We start from the raw sequence: 23,502 nt of genomic DNA, 5'->3' as shown, positions 1-23,502 counted from the left end.
CCCAAAGTGCTCCGACAAATATCTCCTGTCTATTGTCCCAGCTGTAAGCAGGCAATCGTCCAGCATAGCCAGAAGTCACATGAGCACAATGACTACAGCAAACCTGTTCCCGAGCTCTTACTTCCCACCAGCACTGTATCAGCAACAGCAAGCCCGAGAAGAAATGATCTTCTGTGACCTGCCACAATCCGAATATGGCTTACCAACACCGCCCATCACACCCGAGGACACCGACATGAGCGGAACAGAGAACATCCATCCTCAATTCAAGCCTCAATTTCAGCAGCAAACACTATCAGCAACAACATCTCCCTTCACCCCATCCACATCCCCAAAGCCCTCCCCAATCACCCTTCCGAAACGTCCCAACAAGCGCAAATCCCCCGCAGACCGAGACGACAACATCCCCACCCGCATCCACCCCCACACATCCTCATCATCATTTCCCAAACGTCCCAAACTCGTCCAACACAATCTCACACAACCCCACGACCCCCGCCTAGACAACAAATCAAACTGCATGAACTGCGGCCGCTGGTTCAGCACCACAGGGAACCTCCACAACTGCATCTACCATCCCGGAGATTGGGACCGCGCTCTCACACCAGCGCAGTGCACAGACTGGAAAGTTGGATCATGGTCATGTTGTATGGCGTCTCTGCTGGGTCCGGGGTGTCGGATTACGAGACATCGTGAGTTGGACCTGGGATGTACGTCTTTAGTGAAACGGACTCAGATTGTCAGTGGACATAACTCGATTGTGGATCAGAAGATGAAGCAGCAGTCGAAGTTTTGTCTTATGTATCTGGGTGGATCTCTGGGGCCGAAGCAGGATTTGGATGCGCTGTGATCGTTACTGAGGTGTTTTGAACTTGCATCGCGGTACGTAGTCGACCGAGTAGAGACGTTGGTGGTCGTCTACGATTGCAGGAACTGTGGCTTTGGCATAGACATATTCGACACTTCGGACATTTGGTATCAAAAAGGAAGGCGTTGGAGGCTTGGAATATTGGTTCTGTACATAGCATGAGTGTAGTGTAGTGTATCACTATCCTGAACAATGCTGCGGCAACAAGGATTTTTGGTAGACGTGTGTGCAACGACGGCTTGTAAGGTCTTCGATATGTGCGATTGCACGCCGCCAATCCATTAATCTGCAGAGCCTTTCACAACAGCTGTGCTTGTGATAACCGTGCCATAATCACCTCCAGACTCACGCACAACCACCACAAATCCCAATCTCAAAGGGTACCACATGCCTTCCAATGGCAGGTCCAACCTCCGACAAGTCATCTCGTGCTCGATCTTTCTTGACCAGATTGACATCCCACCACTCCATCCACGTCCGCGCAGGCATGACATAAAGTCTTTTGCATCCTGCACACCTCCGATCACCGTCGATCTGCGAGGCATGTAGATCTTTCAGCATGTTGGTGATGCTTACTGGAGCCTCATCTGGCATTAGGGCAGATAAGTCTCGTTTCGAGTTGTTGAGTTTCGATAGTTGGCGAAGGACTAGTTCCGAGAGTGGCGGAACCCGGCGCTGAGAATTGCTATGGGTAATGTCACCGCGCGGCTCGCTTGTGGCAACTCGTTGGAGAATCAGGTGGTAGTCCTCGTCGGACCGCTTCGGATCTTTAACCATTGTATGCAGTGATGGTCTGCTTGGTAATCGCGATTTCAGTAGTCTTGCATCTTTTTGTTGGTCTGTACATGTGAGCCATGGATTCGGCTCACTCAGTAATTCCGTCAAACGGCCATTGACCATCAAACCAAGCACTTCCACTGGCAAGAACTGCAGCTTATTGCCCGAGATGTTTAGCGTCTCAAGTTTCACCAGATTTCTAATCCCTGGCGGTAGCCGAGTGAGCTTGTTTCGTCGTAGACTGAGTAGTCGTAAGTTGCCCAGCTCGAGTACTGGCGTAGGAAATTGTCGCAGCACATTATTCGAGAGGTAAAGCCGTGGCCGCGCCACTAAAGACTCGAAAAGGATTTGTGCGGCTGGGTCGTCCTTAATCATAGTCGACAATTCTCGAACTTCAAGCGGAAGTGAATCGAGTCCCATGTCCGACAGGTCAACATCCTCTTTACCCTCATCGAGACAGTCACGCACAATGGACAAAACATGCTCGTGCTTTGGGTCGCGCAGAACAGATCTTCTCGCCGCGCGCGGAGTCAGCGGTGACATATTCTCAAAAGTCAACGCGAGCTTCGAGGCCCCCATGACGGGTGTCCGTGGTGCTACCATAGCCTTCGGGGTGACCTCCTCCTCGCGCATCTGTGCCTCCATCAGCTCGTTCCCCAGGCTCGAATCTGAGCTAAACTCTGCACAACTGCTCCCATCGTCACTGTTCATGAAGATACCAGAGTCAAAGTTACGCGTAAACTGTCGCTTCTTCCCTCTGCCAGAACTTGCATTGCTGCTCAATCCTTTACTGCCAGCTCTTGACTTCGCGAGCTTCTCACCCCACCACGTGCCTGCATATGTCTTCTTACGCCTCCTCTTGCCGCCTGAGTAGTTCTCTGCATCTGGAGTTTCGTCACTCGAGAACAGGGCTGGATCGGAGGAGGTATGGAGTGAGCTGGAGAGCACGTCGTCGTCCTGAAGCTCATCGCTGCGCGCAGAACGTTTGCGCGAATTAAGGCGGCTGAAGAGTGGTCTCGGAAGTTGTGGTTCACTCTGGACTTGAGGGAGCGTTGGAAGTTGTAGTTCTTCTTCGTCCATCGCGTAATTGCGTTGGTCTGTCAGCAATGTAACTGCTAAGGTGGCGCGTGTAGCCGCGGTCGTCGGATTCGTGATTTACACTTTTGAGACGAGTGACAGGCCTCTTGACGTGTGGCAGGTGTGACGAGGGTTACACGTACTTGTCGCAAGCCCTCAACTGCGCACCGTGATCGAGGAGAATAGCAAAGGTGTTATCGCTCGCGTGCGCAAAGGAAAGTTGGGGGAGGAAGGCACAATGATGTCAATTTCGACGCGTCGGAAGGTGGGAAGCTAAGACCGGCGTGTTGTTTACCCAGCCTTCGGCCTGACTCAGCGGATGTGGGAACCAGCCACGGCACGAGCCCGCAGCACGGATCTAGTATAGTACCGGTATCTACTTACGGTGGACCAGATCTCGCGGCCGGCACTCGTTCAGCTTACAGCGAGGTCTTACTCTGAAACGAACATATCAGGTAACAATCATTGTATTGAGGTTATCTCGTTATGAGCATTTCCACCAAACCGCCCAGCCAACACCAACGCTGGAAAATTGCATCGCATAATGTCCATGCTCGTGATTTCAGCCTCACATGGAGCTTCATCATGTCATTCATGTACAGTAACAAGTGGCCAAGCTGACAAAAATTGCAGCTGGCAAACAAAAAGAACAATATACAGGGGTATCTCAAGAAAGTGATGGTTGTATGTGACTGGCAGCAACGTGTATCCACTCTGGGGTAGATCGTGATCTTTTGTGATTCAACAGGTGAAGCGCTCGCTTCGAACCTTGTTTGCGCTCCAGGCGAAGCTCTCCCAGAAGAGTCTTTGGGGTCGGTAGTGATCTCGCTGAGGTCGTGGAAGTGATATGTGCAGTGAAGTAGAACTCGACAGCATGTGCTGGAGTGGGAGCTCGGATCAACAGGCGGGGAGTAGTCTGTATTTTGCTGATCTTGTCTTGCTCTAGAACAGACCATATGCGACGGCACCAATACCGGCGAGTGCAGCGATCGTAATGTCTAGTTCTTGTGCCACAGCCGCACCAGATGAGAATGTTGCGATAGCTGCTGTGGTACTGCTTGCGACAGCGGCTGTGGTGCTGCTTGAGAGTGGTGCAAGCGTTGTACTGGCGGGCTTTGAGTAGCTGCTTGACGTGACATTGGCGACGATTTGTGAGGTGGAGGTGGTGCTGGCAGAGGTGCTGCTGGTGGAAGAGTAGGACGTCATCGTCGTTGTCTCATTGGCGTGTATAAGAGTCATCGTTACGGTCGTAGTCACTGGCTGACCAGGCATCCAGTTGTCCCATGAACTTGACCGAGCCAATGCGAGACCTGAGGAAGCAACCAAAGTCGCGAGGACGGCGAGGAGGCGCATCTTGTATGAGCAGGCTCAAATGCGATATGATCAATGTTCAATAACGTCCGGCGATGTCGGTGAAGATTTTCGGGGTGTGATGCTTCTAGAGAAGAGACTTGTAGTGAAGGAGTGACTTTAGTTAGATCTGGAGGCAGCCAGGACTGAGACAACCCAACAAAGTGAGTCTGAAACGTTTTGTGTAGCAAACAGCGACCACGAGCTTTGCGAAAGAAAGAAAAGGCTGTGAAATGCAAGCAGGGTGTAAGGGTGTATATTAGTGGACTTTGATATTATCCGACGTGGTACCTACACTGGAAGACTGCATTTTGCACCGTCCAACCTACTCGACGGTGTGTTACCCGGACAGTCTGGCCAAGGTGATTTTGCGAAATTACCTTTTTGGATAAAGACGAAATGTTGCATTGACGAGATCGTGGCAGCGAGGATTGGTGCAGTGAGGGCGAAGAGAAGTGAAAGCAATTTCCAAGCGCGAACTAGCATCATCGCTGGTGAAATTTGAAGTCAAGTCCAGATATGAATAGTGGACTGTAATTGGTCAGGACGGTCATGCTTGAGTAGAAACTCTCCGAATGGCTAGGGTTAACGTAGCGCCCGTCACTGACAGGGGCATCGCCCTTGCGGTCAATCTCGTGTACCGAACTTCGTCGTCGATCAGTGTGCTATCTATCAACCATGCTGCAAGCAGCGTTATCATCGAGCGCCTTTGATGGCAAGTGGGTGCTCCCCGAAAGTGTTCAAGATTGTACTCTTATCTGCTCGACTATAGGACCCGTGCATTCACCGTTCCTCACGATGCGAGGAGGTCACAAGACGTGATGGTGTCGCAACTGTCAGACGCCATATCTTCACGCAAGATTATCATCACCTCACACTGGCTCCTTGCCTTGAGCCCACGTCTTTGTGATGTGCATCGTGCTTTGTCCAGTCTTGCTTAGATACTCAGACTTAACAAGGGAACTAGCTAGCCTGGAGGCCTGTTCGCTGCCACTGATACGCTAGACTCTCGTAATCTCACCTTATCTGCTGGTGCAAACGGCGGGGGAAATGAAGAGGAGATGCTGTGCTCACGTACAGTCTTTTACTTCTTTGCAACTCATCAACACAACTTCGGTCGACTTCTAGCGAGAAATCAAGTTTGCCAGATACGCACGTTACGATGTACTGATGCACCCCCTAGACACGAACTGGAATCTGTTGCAAGTCCGAACATCGCGGATTATATGGACGTCGGTGATGCTTCAGAGCCGCGCCTAATGGGACCTCAGAGTATGTTGGGACACTCCTGGAGGTCAGCCTGAGGCGCCTCGATAGCTGATCGGCCAGCTTGAATTTTTGCCCAGAGGTAGACACTACACGAATTCAAAAAAGACGCATACAATACTCAACTGCCAGCTAGATAGCAGAATAACGCGTCCCTTGCGCAGACTGACTACATGTTGAGCGTAATAAAGATTGACAACCTCGAGTGATGATGTGAGATATTAATTGTATAGTAGTAACAATATTATACACTAACTTGCGGCGCATCGCTGGGTATCGCGCAAAAACAAATATTTAACCTTGCACCTGCAAGGCCGGTGAAGGATGCAAGGTTCATAGTCCGTTGTAGTGATCATAGTCTTCGTGATGCTGGGTAAGATTCAGTGCGTGGTTGTACTGCAAGCATTGCTGCAGACCCCCCGGATCATCCGATCCGATCCTTTTAAGTGTTGGAGCCCGCTTAGACAGTGGTAGCAGTCGTGTCGTTGGCGGCTGTCGTGTTGGTGTTCGAGTGGGCATTCGCAGAGCGCTTCTCGCCTCCTGGCATACCCGTCTCAGTTGGTTCGTTCACGTGAAGACCAAGTCGCGCCAGGTCAATGTTTCGATGACCCCAGATGAGAAGAGCGCCGAAGACTGTGTGCACATGTCAGCAAATCTGCAACGATGTCAATTGACCTAGGGTAAACTTACCAGGCTTGGCGAGAAGATCGAGAATCCCATAAAAGACCGCCTCGGAATCAGACGCAATGACATTCCCGCCCTCGGATACACCCCACGCAATAGGGTACAGGAACCACAGCCCAATGGTCCAGACTCCGCAAATAGTGTAGGTCTTGAGGATATCGTTGCCAAGAGCACGAGCGTGTGCTCGACCCTCGAACACAACAGTGTAGGCAACGAAGAAGAATGCGACGCAGCCGAACACGTAGTAGCCCCACTTGTAGCTCGATTTGACGAGTGCACCGACGAGACCAGTAATGATCATGATCTCGTTTATGAGAATGGTGTAAACAATGGTTGGTGTCGGCAAGCCGCAGGTCAAGAGGAGGTCGAGGAGTAGAAGTGGTGTTGTGACGAACCAATCAATATATCGAACGTAGAAGATCTGTCTCATGAGGCCGGCGACCTTAGGGTCAGATCGTTCGAACTCGACTCGAATGGCAGTCCAGCCCAGGTTGGCTCCCATGGAGAAATAGGCGATAGCAGCGACTAGCGTGATGGCGGCCGTGATGTAGTGGAAGAGCCGCTGGCTTCTAGGCTTGCGGAAGGACAGTCCCATGAAGACGAAAGTACTGACGACCATGACAGCAGTAACGGCGAAGTACTATTGCCAACTGTTAGAGCTTGCTCCATGTTTTGTAGAATGCCGAACATACCCAGTCACTGCCCCGGACCGTGATGTGGTTATCGGTGGCCACGGTGTTGACCATAGGGTTGGCGTTGAGGGCATTATTTCGCTTCTGGAGAGAATCCATGATTGCGGTAGAACTGGTTCTTCGACCTGCTTGTTGGACTATGATCTGAGACGGTACTCTTACTACAGCGTTACTGAGGGAGAAGCCAAATAAAAGGACTGTGCTGAACCTGATATATTATTGCGCAGCAGGGATAGAGTTTCGCATGTAGGGATGACGTTGGCGTAGCAAGCACAGCACGCTGTGAAGCTTTGCAGCAGCAGTGGAGTGATACAAAGTCATCCTGACTGGACGTGGGAGTGGTCCATGCCGCTCAACCTGCCAGCATTTCATGCCCGGGCAGAGATAAGCTCACGGCGGCGTGCTTGTTTGACGTATCCACAGTGCTTGAGCGACTTTGAGGAGGGAGTGGATCGCGTGGTCGAATTCCTGTCATCAATAGTACCGCTTGCATCCGTCGATCGGCAACTTGCTGATCATGGAACGAATTTATCGCAGCAAACTTGTACAGATTCATGACATCAGAAAGCGTAATCTGTAACGGACGCGCATTCACTGTGTGCGACAGCAATGATAATTGAACGTGTGCGCTGAACAGAATGGAGCTATTGGTCATGTTCGAAACGCCGCGTACAAGCTGCAAGGAAGTCGCCATGGTACAGCAATGTCTTGCGATGGCTCGTGGTGCGTTGACCATGGTGACACATTCCGAGTGGAAAGCTTCTATGGCGACCGGGACGCACGGGTGAGTCAACACGTCGTGATCTGGGTAGCGAGGCTCGTATGAGCAAGTCTATCAATGCTTAGTTTCAGAATGTGGTCAGCAGTTTGATGTTGTCGATCGATGCATGATTATCTAGCGTGTTTCCCACTTTCACTGGTGCCGATCTTCACACTCTGCCTTATTCCGAAGGCTGCCGAGGAGGCGTCTGAGGCAATTCTTCCTTGACCGTCTACCACAGACACGAGGATTCTCTCCGAGTGATGTCAAGACCGCATTGTGAAAAGTTTCAATAAACAGATGATCGAAAAAGGCTCGGGCTCTACAAAAAGGTGGTACTGTAGCGCTCGCAGAGCCGCAACCGCCACCTAGGCCATGCTCGGTATCGGCAAAAGTGGTGACGAGAGCAAAGTCGACCCCTGTTCACATGCATAATAAGCTAGCAAGTTTTTGAGGTTTTTTAATCTTGCTTGAGAGATTGTGCTAACTGTTTTTGGTACACTGGAGGCTGCTTTTAATGCACCAGCCACAGGTTCTGATTCGTTGACGATGAATGCACGAGTTAATTCCTGCAGTAAGGCTACATACCTAGAGCCGTACACCGTACCCCTCTATCAAGAATCAGATCGTGCTCCAGACCTATCTTGCGATAGTCCACAAATATATCATCAACACCAACAATGCTAATACACCGAATAAAGTCCTCGCCAGGTCGAATGGTATCGACCCTTCCTTGTCAAGTGAACTCACTACCCTCCTCTTGTGTGCGCCCGGACTCCATGGCTTCATCATACCGTAGTCATCCAGAATCTGGTCTGATGTGATCTTGCTGCCAGCAAGAACGATAGGCACTCCAGTACCAGGATGAGTGCTAGCACCCACAAAGTAAAGCGCAGATATGCTGTCGTGTTTCGTGTTTGGTCTGAAGCTCAACACGTTGAAAAAGGAGTGGCTCAAGCCAAGGATAGCCCCCTTGTCGAGATTGAATTTGTCCTTCCATGTTGCTGGAGTGTTGAGCAGTTCGTTCACAATGTGAGCTTTCATATCAGCGCCCGTACGAGCTTTTATCGTGTCGAATACAGCATTTCGAGCCTTGGACACCATGGTATCCCAATCTTGCTGTGAATTTGGGTTGAGTCCTGCTTTGGCTTCTCCCTCAAGAAGATGGCCACAAGGCACCAAGACCACCACGGTGTCCTTGCCAGCGGGTGCTGCACTCTCGTCGACCCGAGTTGGAACATGAACGTAGAAAGATGGCTCTTTCGGTATCAATTGTCGTTTGAAGATGTCGTCGAAACTGTCACGGAAATCGTCCGCCAAGAAGACGTTATGAGCGTGTAGTTGTGGTATGATCGTGTCCATCGACCAGTAAAACGAGATACTCGCGCACGAGCTGGGTTTTTTGTCGAGCGATGTCGCAGTAGAGGAAGGCGGAAGCAGGTTCTTGTATGCGTACACCAGATCCGCGTTCATCAAGACAACATCAGCTTTCAGTGTCTCTCCGCTGTCTAGCCTAACTCCAGTCGCTCTTTTGTTCCGGTCGTCTACGATGACTTCCGTAACCGAAGTATTGAACCTATATTCGACGCCGAAGCGCTCGCCAATTTTGACCAGCGCGTCAAGAATCTTGTGGAAGCCGCCGCGAGGATACCTGTTGTCATTAGTTGTGGGTACTAGCCATATCTGCTGGAACGTACCATATGCCCTCCGCGAGCTCAGTGTACTGCAATAAGCTGTAGGTAGCAGGAGCCTCGAAAGGGCTCATGCCCATGTACATGCTCCCAAAAGTGAATGCCCGCCTCAGTCGCTCTGTATGGAAGTACATCGCAGCTCGATTCCATATGCTTTCAAATGGATGCAATGCGCCAAGATATCGTAAGAAATCCAGTCGCACCATGCTTAACAGGCTTGTGAAGTTCCGACGTAGCACATAGGTAATGCTGGCTTCGTAGTGAACATGTGCCTCTTTCATCCACGCAAGATATCTCTCAAAGCCCTCTTTTCCCTCCCATTTCTCAACCTCTTTCTTCATGCGCGCCTGGTCGGTGGATAACTCTATTGACTCGCCATCGCCGAACCAGATGTTGTAGTTGGGGTCGCATTTCAAGAGCTCGACTCCTTCCGCTTCTATCGATGTGTCCAGGTCATGGAAGACTTCCTGGAAGAGGTCTGGGAGTAGTAGTAGTGACGGGCCTTGGTCGAATCTATAGCCATCGTGGTGTATCAGACTGCACCGACCACCCGTATGGTCATTCTTCTCGACGACTGTTACTCGAAATCCAGCTTTTGCGAGGCGTGCTGCGCTTGCGATTCCACCAGCTCCGGCACCTGGCAATAGTTAGCAAGTGTTGTGCTGCATAGTGCAACGGCAAGGTACTCACCAACAACAATGACACTCCTGGGCTTCTCCATGTTGATCTGATATTGTCTGCGCATTTCTACAGAACCTGTTAAACGCGAGCCCAAGAGGCCTTCGTATGCAAGTGGTGGCGGCCCACGATCACATGCAAGAGAAACGTGAGTGTCAAAGTATCGCATACATCATGACTTTTGGTTGGTGGTATTGGCAGCCCCGCCAGGATCATTTTCCCGCCGATTCGTGCGTGAACATGGCTAAGCTATTTCAAGCTTCGTTTTCTTGTCAGTCCAGTGGGCGTTATCATTTTCTTGAGCAGCTTGATCATATTACCCGACCAGCTCTGTGTTGAGCATGTTGCTGGGATCGATTCTCGGAGCTGCGATCGCTCCTGCATTTGGCGCCATCTGTACGAAAGTCGCCGGGCTCCACTCGATCTAGCCAAGGAAACTGATCCTTGTCGACTGCAAGGTACCAAGCGCGGGCGGACAATCAGATTGTCCGCATCCTCTGCGTGTTACTCCGTGAGCAGCGATCTTGATTATCCGCCACGAGCCAGCATTACCTGGAGCTTGCCACGACAGCAGCTGTATCGATGCCACTACCAAAGCTCGCAATATCCCACTGTAACAAACCCAAAGGTATCACAACCAGGATCACGTGCTGCCTCTACGTCCAGCCATTGTCCTCCAACCAATCCACACTCGCCGCAGCTTAGGAACACTAGCACGACCTGCTTTACCACCGCCCGCAAAATCCAGGGGCTCGTTGTTTTGTATTCGCTTTTGTAGCACTCTGCCGATTTCAATATAGCTTTCCACTGCAACGCGGATGCCACCACGAGCATACTGTGGTAATTCTTCGATCGCGTCTCGGTTGTCGACGTAACCCTGGAAAGCTGTATTTAGGATGCGTTTGCGACATGCCAGAACGTGTGCTTCTTTAGCTGCCGGCGTAGAAGACCCTTTGGCAACAGTAAGCCACTGGTCAGGTATATAGCACCGGCCAGTCTCGGCATCAGTCGTGACATCTCGAACGATGTTGATGTATTGTAAGACTCGTCCCATGCGAACTCCGGCCTGGGTACATTCGTCTCGATCGTCATGAGCGCCTTTGACGTGCTTGTCTGGGTCGTGGGCGTAGACAAGGCTTAGGCAGAGCTCTCCAATTGTCGCGGCCACGCATGTTGCATACCTCTCAAGGTCCTGCTCTGTTTGTATAGGCGGTGGTTTTGTAGAATTTTCTTTCGAAAAGGCGAGATCCATGCGGAAACCCTCAAGCAACTCATAGAGTGGTTGAGCTGGTAATTTGTCCACCGGAAGATACCTCAAGATCGTCTGCGCTTGGGGTGGGAAAGGTATGAGGGTCTTCTCGAGGCTGCCCGTATCTTTTGAACTTGAATATGCTGTGTTCAAGAAATTCGTGAAATGACCGATCCACGTTTCGGCTTCAGACGGGCTTGCAGCATCATCAATTAGATCGTCTGCTACTCGACAAAATCCATAGAGAAGGATAAGGTCAATCCTCAACCGACCGTTGAAGACTCCAGACGCCAAATAGAAGGATCTGCTCTTCTTTGCCAGTACACTCAAGGCGTTCTGCAAGCCAACCAAACGTTGCTGGTCATATCTGGATGTTGAGGTGAAGAGGCTTTTTAGCATCAGAAGTGGCGGTGGCATTCCCGGCACATCTGGAAATATGTTTGGAAACGCATCTAGTATAGCGACAGCATTGTCGAATGCACAAGAACCCATGACGATCATAGAATTCGTGACCAGGAAGAAGACGGCCTCTTCTATCTCCAAGTGCGGCCATATGTGTATACCGAGCTTCGTTCCGGATTCGATACTCCAGGTACCTCTTTGAAGAGCCAAAGTGTCAACAATCCATAAGAACAGTGTAGGAATGGCGATAGGCAGCAGTGTCTTGGAAAGGGGCAAGCTTAACAAGAGCTGGTAGCCGAACGTCCACAGCATGAAGAAAATTGGTGCAACCCAGACGACAATGAGCTTCAAGTAGGTGCCCTCCAGCTGATCTGTTGGTAAGAGGATAGGCACGATGAAACATGCTGCGAAGAACAGCTGCCCAAGCCGTTTTTGAGGCTTGAACTCTCCAGTGACTTGCTCATTGCGGAGATATACTGCAGCCAAGACAGGTTTGTTGAGCAATACGTGTAGGCAGGCGGTCTAGCAGATGTGTCAGAATCCAGGGACGACAGATAGGTATCAGAGCTGACTCACGATATATGTCTGCACGACGAAGAAGAAGAGCTCCTCAGCAGGTACGGAGAACAGGGTAGGGCCAAAGACAGCCTCAGAGGGGTATGCTGCGCAGCATTAGCGTTTGTATCTAAGCATGTTCAAGGAAGGCTTACTCCATATCCGGTTCCTGACTAGGTACGAGTCCCTGAAAATCGTGAGACGAACCACTTTGTATGCTGTAAGCAAGGACATAACTTACCATGGCAGGGTGTACGAGAATGCGACCGTTATCAGGAAGCATATTTTGTACGCATCGAGGCGTGTCAGCAACGGAGCCAACACCACGCTCAGGGTGAGAGCTATAGGTATTGTGTAAATCACATGGCTTTTATATGGAAGATCAGTGCATGCTTTTTGGTGAAGGGAAGATTCGGACTCACACCCAAGCATAGTCGTACATGATCGCGGAGCGCGATCTTGATTTGCGAACGTCCACACAGGCTCAAGAATTACGGCCTGGGAGGTGCGTAACGTGATCCTGACATTATACAAAATACAGCATGTCTAGAAATGTAGTTCCAAACTCTGCCATCTTCCAAAATATGGTGGGATGATGACCGATTTTCGCAGGAGACGAGACCAGCCGAACGGCAACATATGGAAAGACCGCGTCAAGCACGAGGAACGGTAGCGCCTTCCAAGAGACCATTCACTTCAACAGATTTCGCGACCGCACAAAAATACCAGCAGTATGGGGACAATGTGGAAGACTGTCGAAGCTTACCCATGCGAGGCTGGTAGAGTTTAGGACGTTTTGGGCGCTGGGGTGACAACGCCGCGGCCAGAATGACTTCATGACTTTGAGGGAAGGCAATCCTACAGAAATGAAAGCCCGGCAAAAGCAGCAATGTGTTGCGACGAAACAGCTATAGTGCCAGATCTTGCTGTGGCGCCAGCTGGACCTTGCTTCTGCATACGGGTGACGTCTTGCGGCAGGCACGATCTGGGATGCGTCAGAGGAACAACACTTGAGAGCTTCTGTCTCCGCCTGCGATATTATTCAAGTTTGCTATCGTCACGAGTTCTGCTCACACCACGTCGCGTCCCGGCTGTTGATGATGGTGATGCCGCGGAACAGTACTTCCACCTAACTCTGAGAGTTTTACCATCTCGCTGGGATTCTCATGGCTGCATATCCGCAGTTAGAGTACCCAGTCGTCTAGTTTACCACATGCTTCAGATCTTGTGAAGCTTGTTCCGACTCTTCCTTTCTTGCTGGAACGTCATATGCATGTGGTTCTTGAGTTCATCAAATCCATCCTTCATGGCTAGTGCTTTCACCTGATTCAGACTCGTAACCTCGCAGCACCTGTGCTTGTGCTAGACGACAATGTTGGAAGCAGTGGCACTCCCAGACCCTGACAAGAGGAAGCAGGATGATATTCACCCATACCTCAGCGGCAACTTCGCCCCAGTTCAGCAGTCCTTACCGTTAACAGCATGTACTTGGTCCGGCAATATCCCAGAAGAGCTGTATGGCGGAGAGTATGTACGGAATGGCGGTAACCCTGTGTCGAACGAGGACTTAGGACGAGATGCACATTGGTTCGATGGAGACGGCATGCTGAGTGGCGTCAGCTTTCGCAGGACTGAGAAAGGCGTTCAGCCTGAGTTCGTCAATCAATACATCCTGACTGATGTCTATCTTGCAACGCGCACCTCCAAGAACCTCACTCGACCAGTATTACCGAGTATTGCAACCCTTGTCAACCCTGTCGCTACACTATGGAATGTGATGTATGTCATTTTCCGCACCATCTTTCTAGTCATCTTGTCTCGGTTACCGGGTTCGCTACAGGCGATCAAGAAGATTAGTGTTGCAAACACAGCTATAATATTTCATGATGGAAGAGCGCTAGCTACTTGCGAATCCGGCCCGCCTATGCGTATGGCTTTGCCAGGACTCGAGACTGTCGGGTGGTACAACGGAAAACGAGCTGAAGGCGAAAAAGGTGGTGAGGAGGGGACTGGTTTCGGTGGTAAAGGCATCATCGGCTTCATGCGTGAATGGACAACGGCACACCCTCGAGTCGATCCCAAGACACAAGAGCTGATATTGTTTCACTCGACATTTGCACCACCATTCGTGCACTACTCGATGATTCCGTCAACCCATCCACCCATCAACCCTGTTGCGCCCTTCGAAAAACCAACCCGACTTCTCAACGCACCCATCCCGGGTATCTCCTCCGCCAAGATGATGCACGACTTTGGAGTCTCGTTTGGCCACACCGTTATCATGGACCTGCCATTGTCCTTAGATCCAGTAAACATTGCCAAGGGCAAACCACCGCTCGACTACAATGCCAAGGGCAAGTCGAGATTTGGTGTCTTTCCTCGACATAGCCCAGAGCTCACGCGGTGGTTCGAGACGAAGGCTTGTTGCATTTTTCACACCGCGAACACATGGGACGACACCTACGCTGATAAAGAAAACGGCAGGATCAGAACATCAGCAGTCAACTTGCTTGCGTGCAGGCTAAACTCGGCGTCAGTTGTATATGCGGCGGGTAATATTGCCATTCCTCCATCCGCGCTGGTGCTTGGCGACGACGAAGAAGAACAATGCCGGTTGTACTATTACCAATTCAACTTGAAGGAGCCGGAAAACAAGATCAATCATCAATTCGGTCTATCAGCGTTATCGTTCGAGTTCCCAAGCACAAGCGAAGAAGCAGCAATGGGTCCAGCACGCTATATCTATGGCTGCTCGGCCTCCGACACGACCTTCAATACATCATTGGGAAAGGCGAGCAAGATCGATTGCCTTGTCAAGATGGACGCGGAGACCCTGATCAAGCGAGGCAAGAAGGATCCTTCGATCGTCCCGGTGACGGGTTGTGTCGATCAGCGGACAATTACTGAAGTTCTCGCTTCCACTGATCGTGATGACCCGATCCGGGTTTTCCAGCTTCCACCACGTCATTTTGCACAAGAGCCACGCTTCGTTTCTAGGAAGGGTGGTCTACGTGAAGACGATGGATGGTTATTGACGTACGTTTTCGATGAGTCACAGCTTGAGGAAAATGGCGAGTGCAAACTCGATGCGAGATCTGAGCTTTGGATCATTGATGCGACTAATATGAAGACTGTCGCGGCCAAGATCCACCTACCGATGAGAGTCACGTACGGTTTGCATGGCACTTTCATTGATGAGACGAAAATCTTGAAGCAGAGACCTGTCGAGACAATCCGAAGCCTGCAGGTCAGGCAAGACAAAGAGGGGACAGGGCTTTGGCTGAGTATAAGAGATGCGATAGAACGACGTTTGGGTTGACAGTGGCATGAACATTGACGATTTTCAGCATAGCGATGGCGTTAGAGATACCCCTTCGAGCGCACCATTATACATATTGCGCCGCTGGTCTGGCACCCAATGGGCGCCTGCCATACTGTATATATAGTCACCACGGTAGTAATGTACTAATACCTTCCGATCTACCTTGTGCCTTTCGCCTCCTTGCCTGGCGTACAATGCTTGGCCTCCTCCATACACATCTAGATGCATCAGGTTGCGCCGTAGCCATTTGTAGCAAGTAAAACTCGACTCTATGCTCAGCGAGAAGCTACTATCACGTGATCTGCGCAGATATCTGCTCATGGCCCGTCCTCCCAGTATCTACAAATGTGCACAGCACGATGTAGCACATCCACCCAGCGGTGATGATGCAACAGCAGGGCTCTGTTATGCTCACCAGCGGCGCGGATTCGGCGTATGCAGATCCTAAGTCCACTACGAATGTGCAAGCAGTGACTCCTCTGAATTCAGATCTTCGCGTGCAACCTCTGCATCCTACTATTCCTGAGGTCAAGCTACCCCGAAAAGTCCACAGTGAGACTACAACAGCCGACGCAGCAGGTGAGAATCGAAGAGAACAGGAAGGCATAGGATCTCCCTCAGCCACAACTTTGAACCCGGTTACTCTCCAACCGTTCACGTTGGAAGAGTTGCGCTCGCACAATATTGATGCTCTGTTGCGACAGTACTCGACGCCGGAAGCCGCGAGGAAAGCACGCGATGAGACGGCGAAGGAGTTGCGAAAACTGCTCGATGAGAATGATGTGAAGACGAAAGAGATCGATCGCGAGATGGAGGAGAAGGAGAAGACGAGGGAGATTGAGCGCAAAGTCTATGCTCGGAAGTTGGGGAAAGATGGCTAGAAGAAGCGATGTTCAGTTGGTGAACTTGCTATCAGTTGACGATACGACGCCTCAGCAGATGTGCAGAGAAGGCTGAGGTACAACAATCCATCAGTAAGGCGATAAGAGCCACCTTGTCGCTAGATCTCGAGAAAGCAATCTGCAGCCGTTTCCTGAAGGCACATTGCTGAAAAATGCCTCTCAATCAGGACCAGAATGTGGCATGCCCACATAGCATTCCAGAGTACCAGCTCGTGCCACGTCTCATGGTCAAAGCTCTTTGTTTACGCAATGTGCCGACTGGTCTTGTCGCAGCGCGAACTGCGTTGGTCTGGTCGATGGCTTGTTGCATCACGCGTCAGCAGTCCTGGTTCATCGACTAGTCTTCGCCAATATTGGGAGATGCAGTGACCTGGACAAAGAAAGCAGCATCTGAAGGCTCTAGAAGAGCACAAGCAATACGCCTGCCAACTCTGGCATTGAGATCCGTTGCAACATGGTTTACGACGAAGGTGACTCGGGTGTCTACCACAATCCCTCCACGCCGCTCAGAAATACAGACGAAGCACGCACATTTTCGCCAGATAACATTACAGAATCCTCCTCTGACTCGGCGGAATCGTTGGTCACGCCGCTCAGGAATACTGACGAAGCACGCACATTTTCGCCAGATAATATCACAGAGTCTTCGTCTGACTCGGCGAAATCGGTGGATGAAGATTATGACTATTTGTTCGAAGGTGAACCTGACTTTACAGCACAGTTTTCGCCGCCAGACATGAGGGACGAGGACGTTGATGCATTAACAGCGTTCAATGGCTCGGAAGCTGCGGTAACAAACACACATCTGAGCGCGAACGAAATTTGGGGCGAACAGCAAGGAGAGCCGATGATGAGTGGCGCACTTCAGCATGATGGATACAGGGACGAAAGAGCAACGGAACAGGACTACTCTCCGAGCGTCTCAGATTCCGAAATTGAGGACGAAGCGTCTGCATCCGCGTGGGTGGCATTACAGTCTGACAAGAGACCAGAATACCACCACGATGACCCTAGCAGGAAACCCGGTTCCAGTAGCAAATCATACATACGTGGCTCACTAGACTTCGATGATTACAAGGTCACGAGGCCTGCTTCTGGCACTACTGCAGAGCCACAGACCATGGGTAAGCATCCATCGATACCAAGCAATCGTCAAAGAGTGGAGCGCGAAAGGCGGAACCTGCTCATATACGATCCTCGGGGCTCGTTCGGGCTCAACAGGAATGCGCATAGAGAGACGACGCCTACGGAATCCGAGCTAGAGCGGGACGATTTCCAGTTCAACAAGGTCATCGAGAAGATCAAGTCTAAACATACCAGACAAGCTCTCCAAAACGTGGACCCGACCTTGTCTCGACAGGAGCTTTTCCGGATATATCGTCGCGCGATCGAAGAGGAAGGTGACGATGTTGAGTTATACAGGCCACACACTCCAGCGCTGGAGTATGACAGTGACGTGCTCGATGCTTCGGGAGGGGATGATTACGGCGAGGACGTTTCGCCGTGTGATGATGGTGAACCACGTGGGTTTCGACGAAAGAGTAGCTACAGCAGGCCCAGTCGTGCAGCAGAGCGCAACGACAGCCGGCAACAACATCTGTCAGAGACGCGGAACCCCTCTGCAGAAGCTGCGCATCAGTCACTGATGCATTCAAAGCCGTACTTGTCAGAAATCACGCCTACCGAAGCCCAAGGCCACCATCCTTCAGTCATACCTCGTTCGCCTCAGAGATCTTCATCTAGGGCTAGCTCTTTGTCGAGCGAAACACGCTTGAAATCCCGATCTCGGACACCTGAGCCTCAAGCACTCACTGAAGAAGCTCTTGTAAGGAAGGACAAGGAGACATCATCCAGTAGTTTGGGCAATCCGGTGCTTCCTGCACCCGTCAATGAACCACCGTCGAGCCCCTTCCGACTACCTACAGAACCAGCAAGCTCGACCGTGCAAAGCAGTCCACTGAGAAAAGCTTACGATTCAATGGACGCAGCAAGCACAAGGGCAATGATTGGCTCGCCTACGCCAACTCCTTCACAGGCTGTGTCACGCCCTGACACTCCAAGGCCATCATTCTCAACACAACATACGGGACAAAGATCAGAAGTCGAGGATTATTCTTTCTCGCAGAGACATCTGCAGCCAGCACAGATCGCCAGGTCAAACACACCGTCTCCTTCGATGGTCAGAGATGTGGATATGCTGGATACACCACATATCGAGTCACCCACGCCGACAAAAGAATCATCCAATGTTCAGAGTGCCTCTGTTACTTTACCACCGCCCTTGTATGTAATGGATAGCACGCTTGGAGCACAGGCATCTCAAAATTCGCTAAGGATTACGGCTTCATCAACTGTTGCGCCACCAATGCATCCAGACGCGAGAATGATGGCCCTTTCCTCCGATATCGGATCAGCTGTGAACTCGTCTGTAGCCAATGCGTTCTCGAGTTCATCGTCCGCGGCCAACTTGGGTATCACGTCACAGAACTCACCACTACAGCCATTACCTGGATTGTCTTTGCAGCAAACGCTTGCTAATGTTCTGGCGAGTGTGTCGCAGGCACAGCCTTCAGCTGAGGACTCGTCTCCTGAAGTGTCCCCCAAAACCCAAAGCCAATCTAAGTCAACCACGCCATATCTCGACGAGCCATGGCAGGAGCCTGTACGTGCACTTGACAACCTGAGCCAGTCTCCTAGCAGACCAATGAGTCCTTTAAAGCGGTCCTCGCAACAGTCTCAGCGAAAATCACAAGCTACTGAGCAGCCACCATCAAAGAAGCCGTCTGACCCCTTTGCGTCCAACAATGATATGATCTCTTTTCCGCCACCAACAGGTTCACCGCCTCTGTCGCCGCTTACCGGCATCGCAGGTCAGATTTACCAAAGTAAGAGGCCCCAGAGAAAAGCAACAACCCCTGGACGACTCGCCAGGAGGGCCGTCACAGGCACTCGTGCTGTGAGCGCCAAGTCCCCCGGGAAAGCCAAGACGCAGACAGGAGATGCTGCCGAGGGATCAGCACAGACTTCCGGGAAGCGGAGCAAGTCCACACACATAGGCGTCCAAGGTGATGGCGCTAAGGTGACGAAGACAAGAACACCGAGCCGTAAGGTTAGCACAAGGACTTCAAAGAAGAAGGCTACCGCGTCTGAGGATATCCCCGACGTTCCGTCTCTACCAGTCGACATGGATATCGACGTGCCAACGGAGTCGGAAAGTCCGTCGCCGAAGAAGAAACAGCCAGCTAAGGCACCAAGCACGCCATCGCGACGAACACCAAAACAGCAGAAAAATGAAACACCACAAGCTATGGACGTCGACAAGACCGAGCCACAAGCTACACCTGATGCTCTTGAGCAACTCGAGCGCGAGCAGCGGGAAGCGGCGGATGAGTCGTCTGGTCAGGGACAGGAAACACCTGCCAAGAGAAGAACGATGCCAAGCAGAAAAAAGGCAGCAGCCAACGTGGACGCGACGCCTAAGACACCGCCTCGCAGCACGCCTCGTCGGAAGAATGTAGGTATGCCGCAAGATATGGATGTCGATTCACTTCAAGATCACCCAGGCTCAGGTCGTCGGACAACCACCCGCTCCGGTACGCTTTCAAATCCTCTGTCTGAATCGGTATCGGAACCGACAGCGCAGAAACCCCACCCGCCAACCAAAAGCACCCCCACAAAGCGCAAGCCGACGCCCAGCAGGAAGAAACAGGACGCAGACGAAGCACAAGTGCCAAAGACACCTTCACGAACACCGAGAAAGAAGAAAGACGACGCGAGCGGTGAGAGGCTCACGCCTCAGTCCGCGGAACGAGCGAAGCAGAGGCAGACGCCAACGAGGCGCTCGCCGAGGCTATTAGAGAAGGCGAAGAGGGAGCGTGACGCAGAGATTGAGTTTGAAAGGGGACACAGCGTGATGTGATAGTGTCATGGTAATCCCATCAAGGATATACAGTACTAGCAGAGCATCAACCACAACTTTTTCTCCCTACAAACGTCAACCCATGTTGGTACACCGCTCTGTTTCGAACATGAATTATCCTCCTCGTCGCTACGACTATGCTCACTGCACGAACGATGATCCTGAATATCCCCGCCCGCACCCCCTGCCATAGATTCGTCGTACCTACTCCACACTTCCTCTAACATGTCCTTTGCTGCACGAAAGCTGTAGTTCCCGCAGCCTTTGAGTGCGCGGTCTATCGTCTGTGACAGGCGTTGCCGACTCGACTGCGAGACTGCTTCGGCGCCTGCGAGGAATGCCGGCCAGGGTGGTACGTAGACGGGCTTCTGTTGCTCGATCATTTCCTCTTCGAAGGCCTCCAGGGAGTCGATCACTTCGTTGACGAGGTCCTGCAGCATATTGGAGCTGATGTGTCGGATGCGCCTGTAAAAGAGGATCAGCAGCGCCTTGTGGAAGGCGTGGAGTAAATTGTGGTAGCCGGGGTTGAGGTTGTGTGGTTCATCGTCAGATTGGTCGTCGTGCGTGTCCTCCATTTCCTCGTCGGTAGCATGTCGATGGTGATCCTGCACTTTGAAGGACGAGATAGCATGCTCAAGGCATGTTGCTTCCGTCGAGATATAAGTGAGCAGTTTCCCTTCTACTTCGCAAGTAGGTCCGCGGATCTCGTCCATTAGCGTACCCAGCCGCGTGACTTGTGAGACGAGTCTGAGCCATGTCAGTGGAAGACGTTGCGTCTCGCGTTGTGAGTCCCAGGACCTCCCACATTCCCAAGATAGGTGCTCATCGTCAAGAGTAAAGACCTGCTCGTGGCGGCGTTGGCTTCTGAAATGGTGGTCCTGGGCTATTGCCGAAGAGGGGCTCGCTAAAGACATATTATCGCAGGGCGTATCATCGCTAGTAACGGTGATAACGATAGAGTTCCCACCCGAATACCTGAACCTCTTACGTGTTCTCCTCCCTACCTCATCTTGCAAGACAAAAGTACTCTCCCCAACAATCCTCTGCCATGTATAGAGTCGATGAAGCATAGCAGCCTCCCCACAAACAGGACCCTTGTAGACTCTAGCTCGACACCGCACAAGCTGCTCAGCCTCAAGCAAATAACATCTCGCATCCTTCGTACTCCCTGACATCATCGCAAACGCCAAGCAGATCAACAACGCCATCAGCTGGTGCTCGTATCTGGGTCTTTCGGAGCCTTGCCGGCCACGCCGCCTCAAACCCCTCTCTACCTGTTCCTTTGCGATCGTGTTTACGCGGATGACGACATCCTCCCAGTAACTCCTTTGCGGGTTAACGGTAGGGTTGGAGCTCTTGTGGTATGCAGAGCATGCGAGCAGCCCGTACAGATTGGCTAGCCGGGCACTGTCGTGGTTGGTCTTTTTCAGGATCTTCATTTCTGCAACCGTCTGCACCGCATTGGAGAGGTTGAGCGTCTTCCATGGCGAGCTTGAGCTTAGTGTTGGGGGGCCGAGATTCCAGGCCACTTTGCCGTCGAAATGTGCTAGTAGAGCTTCGGCGTCTTTTAGTGGGCCTCCATCGTTGGTGCATAGATCTGGGGGTTCTTGATGCATGTTTGTGATGTTTGGTATTTGCGGATTTGATCTCTCGTTGCACAGGCTGGAGGAAGTTATATCATTTGTCGGAGCGTGACCAAAGGATCCTGTGCCATGATCGGTATCGGTGAAGAATGCATCGGGGGTGTCATCAGCATAGTTGTGTTGTTGGGGATGGAAAGGAACGTGAGAAGAGAAAGGGTCGAAGTTATCCAAATATGGAAGTGTGGGAGTAGAAGACATGTTGGCACCGCTTGATGAGGTATGTGACTCGTGGGACGGCGGGGACGGGTACGGAGCTGCCGGGTCTTGCACAATCTGCTGGCTTCGACCAGGCGTAATGGTTGATGAGGGACGCATAGTTGAGCAACCAAATGGACCAACACTAAGATTCTCGCTTAGGTTTGGTGAGCCTCTAGATAGTGAATTGAGCTGGGTCAAAGCGTCTTCAACGGTATCCGGGCTCATATCTCTCACTAGCATTGCGCTCATGGCTGCCATTGAAGACTCTGCATGGCTTCGTTAAGCAAGGCATTGTAGAAGGTCAACCAGGGTCGTGCTACCTGAGTATAAGTGGCGTCTGACACCACCACTTAGCTGTGATGATCCCATGGTGTCTACTCGATTTTCGGTTGAGCTCCATGAAACCCATCGGATCTGAGCGGAGTAACCAGTGCACGATCTGTGCGTAGCAAGGCAGTTCGAACAGCTTGGTCGAAGCTCATCACATTTGATGTGTCGTTGTCGACATGTTCCGCACGCTTGAAAGGTGTGGGTTCGTTGCCTCTTGGGACGATCAGCTGCCTTTCGGGGCATGAGACTGATCGAAGGACCTTTCCAGGCGGAGGATTGTCGAACGTGTGGAAGTTGCGTGCGAAGACCAGGTTTCTATCATCATCATGAATCCATTCGCCATTGCGCCATGCGTGGGGAAGACCCCCGAAGATGGGGAGCATCCAGGGCGATAAGAGAGGAGACAGATCCTTGGACACACGTGGGCAAGCTTGCGGGTAAAGCGAGGATATTCGTGGTTGGGTCTGCCAAGAAGGATAACTGCATGGCTTATAGCCGGAACCGACGATAACAGGGTAGGCTGGTGCAGGTAATGATTGGCCGATTATGCTTCTCGCACCAGGTCGACGGATTGGCGTTATTATGCTTGATGTTCACCGTAGTGAATTTGGCTCAAGGCTGATAAGGCGCCCCAGGAGTTGGTGGGTTTGGAAGCACGTACACCCCCTGGAATGAAGGTGACCGCTTCTGAACAGAACTGTACCCGAACTTTGAACAAATTTAGCGGGACGTGGTGCCTGCGTCGGCTTTCTAAGTTAGGGTGTTGCACGCTGGAAAGCACGATCGATATCGCGCGAGGTACGTAGCGCCTGCCAGATTCGAGCACAAATCGCTTATCGCGACCAGGCAAGGCAAGCGATTCCGGCGCCATAACCAGATGGCTCCGGAATCTCTAGAGAATACTACTACAAGCATCGATTAGAATCGTGTACTGCGCATGGTCTCGCAACACGGTGCGCTCAAATTGCGAGTAGCATTGCAAATGGAAGCCATTGGTAAGAATCTGCACAAAGAAGCTACACCCCTTGCTTCCAGGGGTCGTGTCTCGTAGCTGAGCGGCGCCAAGTTTCCGATCGCCGAAGCTCGCAGCTGATGGATTTTCGAAACTCCTTCAGTACGTGGCTGGAGTGACACTCAGT

At 51.5% G+C, this 23,502-nt stretch overlaps 10 protein-coding genes across 10 annotated transcripts; 4 read left to right on the top strand and 6 right to left on the bottom strand.

The window, feature by feature from the left end:
* Positions 1-79: 79 nt before the first annotated feature.
* PMZ80_010312 (uncharacterized protein) lies at positions 80-850 on the top strand (the record flags this gene model as incomplete). The annotated part of the gene is made up of 1 exon (XM_064878702.1): positions 80-850. The coding sequence occupies one exon, from the start codon at positions 80-82 to the stop codon at positions 848-850; it is 771 nt and encodes a 256-aa protein (XP_064725396.1).
* Positions 851-1,213: 363 nt separating this feature from the next.
* On the bottom strand, positions 1,214-2,725 carry PMZ80_010311 (uncharacterized protein; the record flags this gene model as incomplete). The annotated part of the gene is made up of 1 exon (XM_064878701.1): positions 1,214-2,725. The coding sequence occupies one exon, from the start codon at positions 2,723-2,725 to the stop codon at positions 1,214-1,216; it is 1,512 nt and encodes a 503-aa protein (XP_064725395.1).
* A 939-nt stretch (positions 2,726-3,664) lies between these two features.
* PMZ80_010310 (uncharacterized protein) lies at positions 3,665-4,075 on the bottom strand (the record flags this gene model as incomplete). Its single annotated transcript, XM_064878700.1, has 1 exon — positions 3,665-4,075. The coding sequence occupies one exon, from the start codon at positions 4,073-4,075 to the stop codon at positions 3,665-3,667; it is 411 nt and encodes a 136-aa protein (XP_064725394.1).
* Positions 4,076-5,798: 1,723 nt separating this feature from the next.
* PMZ80_010309 (uncharacterized protein) lies at positions 5,799-6,813 on the bottom strand (the record flags this gene model as incomplete). The annotated part of the gene is made up of 3 exons (XM_064878699.1): positions 5,799-5,971; positions 6,029-6,662; positions 6,715-6,813. 3 exons carry the CDS (start codon positions 6,811-6,813, stop codon positions 5,799-5,801), a joined length of 906 nt encoding a protein of 301 aa, XP_064725393.1.
* A 1,300-nt stretch (positions 6,814-8,113) lies between these two features.
* Positions 8,114-9,886, bottom strand: AL1 (phytoene dehydrogenase AL-1; the record flags this gene model as incomplete). The annotated part of the gene is made up of 3 exons (XM_064878698.1): positions 8,114-9,125; positions 9,172-9,802; positions 9,856-9,886. The coding sequence occupies 3 exons, from the start codon at positions 9,884-9,886 to the stop codon at positions 8,114-8,116; spliced, it is 1,674 nt and encodes a 557-aa protein (XP_064725392.1).
* A 600-nt stretch (positions 9,887-10,486) lies between these two features.
* PMZ80_010307 (uncharacterized protein) lies at positions 10,487-12,332 on the bottom strand (the record flags this gene model as incomplete). The annotated part of the gene is made up of 4 exons (XM_064878697.1): positions 10,487-12,016; positions 12,071-12,156; positions 12,224-12,236; positions 12,291-12,332. The coding sequence occupies 4 exons, from the start codon at positions 12,330-12,332 to the stop codon at positions 10,487-10,489; spliced, it is 1,671 nt and encodes a 556-aa protein (XP_064725391.1).
* A 1,089-nt stretch (positions 12,333-13,421) lies between these two features.
* On the top strand, positions 13,422-15,368 carry PMZ80_010306 (uncharacterized protein; the record flags this gene model as incomplete). The annotated part of the gene is made up of 1 exon (XM_064878696.1): positions 13,422-15,368. One exon carries the CDS (start codon positions 13,422-13,424, stop codon positions 15,366-15,368), a length of 1,947 nt encoding a protein of 648 aa, XP_064725390.1.
* Positions 15,369-15,757: 389 nt separating this feature from the next.
* Positions 15,758-16,252, top strand: PMZ80_010305 (uncharacterized protein; the record flags this gene model as incomplete). The annotated part of the gene is made up of 1 exon (XM_064878695.1): positions 15,758-16,252. One exon carries the CDS (start codon positions 15,758-15,760, stop codon positions 16,250-16,252), a length of 495 nt encoding a protein of 164 aa, XP_064725389.1.
* A 475-nt stretch (positions 16,253-16,727) lies between these two features.
* On the top strand, positions 16,728-20,192 carry PMZ80_010304 (uncharacterized protein; the record flags this gene model as incomplete). Its single annotated transcript, XM_064878694.1, has 1 exon — positions 16,728-20,192. The coding sequence occupies one exon, from the start codon at positions 16,728-16,730 to the stop codon at positions 20,190-20,192; it is 3,465 nt and encodes a 1,154-aa protein (XP_064725388.1).
* A 141-nt stretch (positions 20,193-20,333) lies between these two features.
* Positions 20,334-22,282, bottom strand: PMZ80_010303 (uncharacterized protein; the record flags this gene model as incomplete). Its single annotated transcript, XM_064878693.1, has 2 exons — positions 20,334-20,353; positions 20,401-22,282. 2 exons carry the CDS (start codon positions 22,280-22,282, stop codon positions 20,334-20,336), a joined length of 1,902 nt encoding a protein of 633 aa, XP_064725387.1.
* Positions 22,283-23,502: the final 1,220 nt, after the last annotated feature.

The sequence above is a fragment of the Knufia obscura genome (genome assembly GCF_036327395.1).
Source record: "Knufia obscura strain CCFEE 5817 isolate CBS 148926 chromosome Unknown scaffold_17, whole genome shotgun sequence".
Taxonomy (NCBI): Eukaryota; Fungi; Ascomycota; class Eurotiomycetes; order Chaetothyriales; family Trichomeriaceae; genus Knufia; species Knufia obscura.
This window is presented reverse-complemented; position numbering and strand designations above follow the sequence as displayed.